The 7,500-nt window shown below is 34.2% G+C and overlaps 1 protein-coding gene across 1 annotated transcript in view; it reads left to right on the forward strand.

Moving 5' to 3' along the window:
* LOC113806947 (uncharacterized) overlaps positions 1-7,500 on the forward strand; it is a 1,375,013-nt gene that overhangs the window by 47,619 nt on the left and 1,319,894 nt on the right. The window contains exons 2-3 of the mRNA XM_070127282.1: positions 374-572; positions 4,372-4,491. Of these exons, the coding sequence (XP_069983383.1) occupies positions 374-572; positions 4,372-4,491 (319 nt within the window). The remainder of the gene's footprint in view (positions 1-373; positions 573-4,371; positions 4,492-7,500) is intronic.

Raw genomic sequence — 7,500 nt, forward strand, 5'->3', positions numbered from 1 at the left:
TATCATTTTAGTATTATTCTTATCATTATTTTCATTGCTATTGTTGTCGTTATTATTCTTATTTTTATAATTATCATTATTATCTCCATCACTATTGTCATTTTTATCCTCATTACATAATTGTTATTGTTGTAGTCATTATAGCTATTTTGATTATCCCTACTATTATTATCATTATCATTATCATTATTATTATCATCATTATTAATATCATTACTATAATCAGAATGATAATAACATTATTAATATTTCTATCATTATTTTCATCCAGAATGATGATAACATTATTAATATTTCTATCGTTATCATTATCACCATCCTAAAAGCGAGCCGCAGCGCCCGCCTTCCCTGAACCGCTCCTTCCCTTCCTCAGCGTGGCCGAGAGGGACGTCGTGCTGCCGCTCCTTCCCTTTGGCCTGCGAGAGGAACGGACGAGGAACGTGTCCATAAACATCTCGGTGGCGGAGGGATCGCACCTTGACCCCCTTGCCCTCGAGCTGGAGGACGGGGTCGAGTTATTCTCGAGGCCTGACGTCGACGCGCAGAACGGTGGTGGAGGGTGGGTTGCGGAGGTGAGATTGGGGTTAGGTGTGTGTGTGAGTGAGTGTGTGTGTGTTCTTGATTGAGTGTGTGTGCGTGAGTGTGTGTGTGTGTGTGTGTGTACTTGAGTGAGTGTGTGTGTGTGTGCACTTGAGTGAGTGTGTGTGTGTGCGTTACTTTTTGTGTTTGGGTTTGTGTGTCTGAGTATTCCTTTGTCCGAATTTGTGTGTATTTTATACAGAAAAAATATGTTGTATATTGTACATTGTCAATTGTCACACACGTCCCTGTCAATCTAAAAACTAAATGAGAGAAAGCAAGCTAGACCATTTATCTAACGGCATTGAGAATGACCCCTTTACAGATAATATTGTAACGTCACCTGAGCGTACTAAAATAAGCAAAATACCCCCAAATATGATAACAAAATATTTCTTATTTATTCATCTGTTTACCAAAGCAAAAAGACAGTAACCCAAAATTGACGATACATTTCACACGCGAACCCGAAAAGAAAAACAATGAAAATGGTTGCATAGTAATATTGATAATCTCCATAAGTAGGTATTGCCCTTGTCCTGCACCATCTGTACGCGGGGCCAAAATAGTGACAAAACATAAATGCAGAGCGTACATAATAGGAATTCATTATTGCAATGTTGCAATGAGTGTGTTCCTGGATATGTTGTTTATACTGCTGCACTGCCGGTCAATATGAATATTTACTCTGCTTGCAATAAGCGTGATTTTGTAGTTCATGATTTTTGTTATCGACAAAAAATAACACATTTTCTATACACAGAGATTCAGAAGAGATTATATTTGCAATTTGGAGTTTCTAGACTTAAACCTCGCATGATTATTTCATCTGATGCTATTATCATTATTTTGTGTGTGCGTGTGTGTGTGATTTCCATTTTTATTATAATACTTTCGTTATTGTTGTTATGTCCATCCTTAATGCTGTGTTAGTAGGTGTTGTTATTGCTATTGTACTTATAAGATCATCATCTATGATAATTATAATGATAGTGATGATAATAATAATAATAGTAATACATATAGAAATGACAATGAAAATTACAGCAACAATAATAATAGCAAATGAAAATGGTTATGCAATAATGATAATGATGATGATAATAAGAAAACAATGGTAATATTGATAACAGTAATGGTAATAACAATCATGATAATAATATTGATAATGATGATTATGATAATAGTAATGATAGCAATGATAATAGTAATCATAATAAAAATTATAATAATAACGATAATAGTAATAAAAAAATGATAATGATTATGATAATAATTATGGTAATAATTACAATAATAATCATGATAATACTAATAATATTAATGATGATAATGATAGTGATAATGACAGTAATGATAATAACAATACTAGTGATAAAATAATAATGATAGTAAAAGTTATATTAATAGTAATAATGATAATGATAATAATAACATCAAAGATGATAATAACAGTAATAAAATTTTTTGATGATAATGATATTAATGAGAATAATGATAGTAACAGTAAGGATAATAAAATGATAATAATTATATTAATAAAAAATATTGTTATCATTATTAGCATTGATGTTATTATTATTATCATTATTATAACAATAATGATAAGAATAAAGATAATAATAGTAGTAAGGATAATATTAGATAATAGTGATAATGGTATTAGATAGTAATGATAATAATAATTGACAATAATAGTTATTATAATGATAATGATAGTATGGTACGATGATGATAAAGATGATGAAAATGATAATGATGATGATGATATTAATAATGATAATATTTGATGATAACGATGATTATGGTAATAATGATAATGATGATAATTATAATGAGGATGATAATGATATGATGATGATGATGATGACGATAGTAGTAGTAGTAAAAAATAATAACAACAAAAACATCAACAAACCTTTTTTCGTTCTTTCTTTTTTCCGAGTTCCTGTGTGTAACAATTTTTTTCTATTTTTTCCAGTCCCTCTTTCCATTTCCTTCTTTCCTCCTTTTCTTGTTTGTTTGTTTGTTTTTTCTAAGTGCCCTGCATGTTTTTTTTCATTCGCTTTTTTCTAGTTCCTCCGTTTAATGATTTATTTCTGTTTTCTCTAATTCCTCTGTACAATTCCCTTTTTTCTCTTTTTCTTTTTTTCTTATTCCTATTCATAATTCTTTCTTTCTCTTTTTCTAGTTCCTTCGTTATAATTCTTATTGTCCTTTTTTCTTTTCTTTTGGGTCTTCTGTATAATTCTTTTTTTGTGGTTCCTCTCAATAATAATTTCTCTTTCTTTTTTCCTGTTTTTTTTTTTTTTTTTTTTTTTTTTACAGTTCCTCTGGTTGATGCTTTAATTTGTTTTTGTTTTTTCTAGTTCCTCTGTATAATTCTTTATTTCTTTTTTTCTCTCTTTTTTTAGTTCCTTTCTCTTTCTTTGTTAATAGTTCCTCTCTACAATTCTCTCTTCCTCTTTCTTTCTCTTTTCTTCTAAGTTCCTCCGTATAATTCTCCCTTTCCATTTTCTTCTAGTTCCTCTGTAACTGGAGATTCTTTCTTTCTCCTTTTTTGTTTCCTTCTTTTTAGTTCCTTTTTCTTTGTTTGTCTCTAGTTCCTCTCTACAATTCTCCCTTCCTCTTTCTCTCTCTTTTTTTCAGTCTCTAATTCCTCTCTACAATTCTCGATTCCTCTTTCTTTCTCTTCTCTTTCCAGTCCCTCCGTATAATTCTTTCTTCCTCTTTCTCTCTCTTTGTTTCTAATTCCTCTCTACAATTCTCTCTTCCTCTTTCTTTTTCTTTTTTCAAGTCCCTCCGTATAACTCTTTCTTTTTTTTTAGTTCTTCTGTAACAGGAGATTCTTTATTTCTCCTTTTCTTCATATTTCTTTTAGTTCCTTTCTCTTTCTTTGTTTCTAGTCCCTCTCTACAATTCTTCATTCCCCTTTCTTTCTCTTTTCTCTCCAGTCCCTCCGTATAATTCTTTCTTCCGCTTTCTCTCTCTTTGTTTCTAGGTCCTATCTACAATTCTCTCTTCCTCTTTCTTTCTCTTTTTATTTTCAAGTCCCTCCGTATAATTCTTTCTTTCTTATTTCTAGTTCCTCTGTAACTGGAGATTCATTTCTTCTTTTCTTGATTTTTTTTTAGTTCCTTTCTCATTCTTTGTTTCTAGTCCCTCTCTACAATTCTCCATTCCTCTTTCTTTCTCTTTTCTTTCCAGTCCCTCCGTATAATTCTTTCTTCCTCTTTCTCTCTCTTTGTTTCTAATTCATCTCTACAATTCTCTCTTCCTATTTCTTTCTCTTTTCTTTCAAGTCCCTCCGTATAATTCTTTCTTTCTTTTTTCATTCTAGTTCCTCTGTAACAGGAGATTCATTTCATCTTTTCTTGATTTTTTTAGTTCCTTTCTCTTTCTTTGTTTCTAGTCCCTCTCTACAATTCTCCATTCCTCTTTCTTTCTCTTTTCTATCAAGTTCTCTCTTTCCCTTCTTTTCAAGTTCCTCCGTATAATTCTTTCTTTCTTTTTTTTCTAGTTGCTCTGTAACTGGAGATTCTTTATTTCTCCTTTTCTTCATATTTCTTTTAGTTCCTTTCTCTTTCTTTGTTTCTAGTCCCTCTCTACAATTCTCCATTCCTCTTTCTTTCTCTTTTCTTTCAGTCTCTAATTCCTCTCTACAATTCTCCATTCTTCTTTCTTTCTCTTTTCTTTCAGTCTCTAATTCCTCTCTACAACTCTCTCTTCCTCTTTCTTTCTCTTTTTTTTCCGGTCCCTCCGTATAATTCTTTCTCTCTTTTTTTATTCTAGTTCCTCTGTAACTGGAGACGTCCCGGCCGCTACCGCCCCAGGGTAAGAGTGAGCAACCCCCTCGGGAGCGAGACGGTCTCACTGCGAACATCCATCCTCGTTCAGAGCATCCCACAGGCGGTGAGTTGCAACGTTGCAGAAGGGGGGGGGGTATTCTCTTTGGTCTTGGCTGGGGGGTTATGCTTTATGGGTGGATGGGTTTGTGGATGTTACGTTGTGTGTGAAAGATGCTGCAAAAGGGGAGGAGGAGGGGGGTTTTGGTGGGTGTGTGACGTTGTAAAAGGGGGGGGGGGGTGTTTGTGGGGGTGGAGGTGGGTGGGTTTTGGGTGTGTGTGTGTGTGTGTGGATGTGAATTTAGATGAGTATGGGTGTGGATAGGGTTGGGGGAGGATGGGGGAGGGTGTGTTGGAATAGGGTATGGATGTGGAGGGATGATAGGAGGGGTGGGGGGGGGGGGGGGGGGGGGGGGGGGGGGGAAAAACGAAAACCAAAAAAAAAAAAAGAAAAAAAAAAAAAAAAAAAAAAAAAAAAAAAAAAAAAAAAAAAAAAAAAAAAAAAAAAAAAAAAAAAAAAAAAAAAACAGGGGGGGGGAAAGGGGGGGGGGGGGGGGGGGGGGTGGGGGGGGGGGGGGGAAAAAAAAAAAAAAAAAAAAAAAAAAAAAAAAAAAAAAAAAAAAAAAAAAAAAAAAAAAAAAAAAAAAAAAAAAAAAAAAAAAAAAAAAAAAAAAAAAAAAAAAAAAAAAAAAAAAAAAAAAAAAAAAAAAAAAAAAAAAAAAAAAAAAAAAAAGGGGGGGGGAAAAAAAAAAAAAATTTATTTTTTAAAAAAATTTTATAAAAATTTGGGAAAAAAAAAATTTAATAATGTTTTTTAGGTTTTTAATAAAAAAAAAAAAAAAAAAAAAAGGAAAAAAAGAAAAAATTTTTAAAAAAAAAAGAAAAAAAAAAAAAAAAGGAGAAAAAAAAAAGAAAAAAAAAGGGGGGAAAAAAAAAAAATTTAATTTTAAAAATTTTTTTAAAAAAAAAAATTTTTTTTTTTTTTATTTATTTTTTTTTTTTATTAAATAATTTATTATTATTTAAAATATATTATTTTTAAAATTAATTAAAAAAAAAAAAAACTCTTTTCAACATTCGTTTACTTTCTTCCTCTCTTTACCCACCCCCTTTTCTCCATTTCTATTCTCTATTTTTCTTCTTTCATTCTTCTATTTCTTTTTTCTTTCTTTTCATTTTTTTTTCTTCTCTTTTTTCTCATTCTCATTCTCATTCCCCTTATCTTTCTCCTTCTCTCTCTTTCTTCCTAAATTATGTTTGTATTTCTCTCACTCCTTATCTATCTCCTTCTCCTTTACCTTCTCAATCTTCTTCTCCTGCTCCCTTGCCTTCTTCACCTCCCCTTCCTTTTCCTTCTTTTCCTTGCCCTTCTCCTTCCCTTCTCTTTCTGTGTCTCCCCTCCTGCCTCACTCCCAGTCCCCCTCTCCAAAAAAAAGCCCCCTCTCCTCCCACTCTTTTTTCTTCTCATTTCTCACTCTCTCTTTTTCTAATTCTCTTTCTGTTTCTCCCACTCCTTATCTATCTCCTTCTCCTTCTACTTCCTCTTATTCTTTTCCACCTTCTCCTGCACCCGTGCCATCTCCACCTCCCATCCCTTTTCCTCCTTCTCCTTCCCCTTCTCATTCTGTGTCTCCCTCCCTCCCTCCCTCCCCTCCACTCCAATCCTCCCTCCCCCCACCCACCCACCTACCCCCCCCCCCACCTCGACAGCATCATGATCAGCTGAGCGGAATATACAAACGTAAATACTCTTCCACTGAGAGTATATTTTGGGTTCGATTCAGTACACTAATTGGCTTTGCATCACCCCTCCGTCTGTCCGTTGCTCGGCGTCACGAAGGAGGGAGGGAGAAGATATACTCGGGGTTCTCGCAGAATAAAAGGATTTAATTCTTGCTTCGTTTTCCCCTTCTCTGCCTCCTTGCCTTCGAGATGTATTTGAGAGCGGGAATTAAAGGAAAAGATTCGGAGGATTTTTTTTTGTGTGTGTGTCTTGGTTCGTGTCTTTTTTTTTCTTTGTGGGGGTGGGGGACGGGGAGGCGTTACTTACTTTCTCTCGTTCTATCTCAATCTCTCCTCTTCCTCTTTCCCCTCCTCCTCTTCTTCTTCTCCTACTACTACTACTCCTCTTCTTCTTTTTCTTCTTTTCTTCTTCTTCTTCTCCTCACCTCCTCCTCTTCCGCTTCTCCTCCCTCCTCTTTCTCTTCCCCTTCTCCTCCTCCTCTTTCTCTTCCCTTCTCCACCTCCCTCCTCTTTCTCTTCCCCTTCTCCTCCTCCTCCCTCTCCTCCTCTTCCTTCTCCTCCTCCTCCTTCTCCCTCCCTTCTCCTCCTCCTCCTTCTCCTCCTCTTTCTCTTCCCTCCCTCCCCCCCATCCTCCTACTTCCTCCTCCTCTTTCTTTTCTTCCTCCTCTTCTTCTCCTCCCCTCCTCCTCCCTCCCTCCTCCCCTCCTCTTCTTCTTCCTCCTCTTCTTCATCTCCTCCTTCTCCTCCTCCCCCTTCTCTCTTCCTCCTTCTTTTCCTTCCCCTTCCTCCTCTTCTTCTTTTTCTTCTTCTTCTTATACTTCTTCTTCTTCTTCTTCTTCTTATACTTCTTCTTCTTCTTCTTCTTCTTCTTCTTCTTCTTCTTCTTCTTCTTCTACTCCTACTCCTACTCCTACTCCTCCTTCTTCTACTCCTCCTCCTCCTCCTCCTTATTACTATTATCAGTAGTATTACCTTCATTATTGCTGTTATCATGATCCTGATTGTTATCATTATTATCATTATCATCATTATTATTATTATGATGATGATGACGATGATGATTATTATTATTATGGTTATGATTATTGTTGTTGTTGTTGTTGTTGTTGTTGCAATTATTACATTATTTTTATCATTATTATTATTACTATTATTGTTATCATTATTATCATTATCATTATTATTATTGTTATTATCATCACATTTCTGATATTATCATTATCATTAATATTATTGTTATTATTATCATCATTTCTGATATTAGCATTATTATTATTATTATTATTGTTATTATTATCATCGTTTCTGATATTAGCATTATTATTATTATTAT

The sequence above is a fragment of the Penaeus vannamei genome, chromosome 11 (assembly GCF_042767895.1).
Source record: "Penaeus vannamei isolate JL-2024 chromosome 11, ASM4276789v1, whole genome shotgun sequence".
Lineage (NCBI taxonomy): Eukaryota > Metazoa > Arthropoda > Malacostraca > Decapoda > Penaeidae > Penaeus > Penaeus vannamei.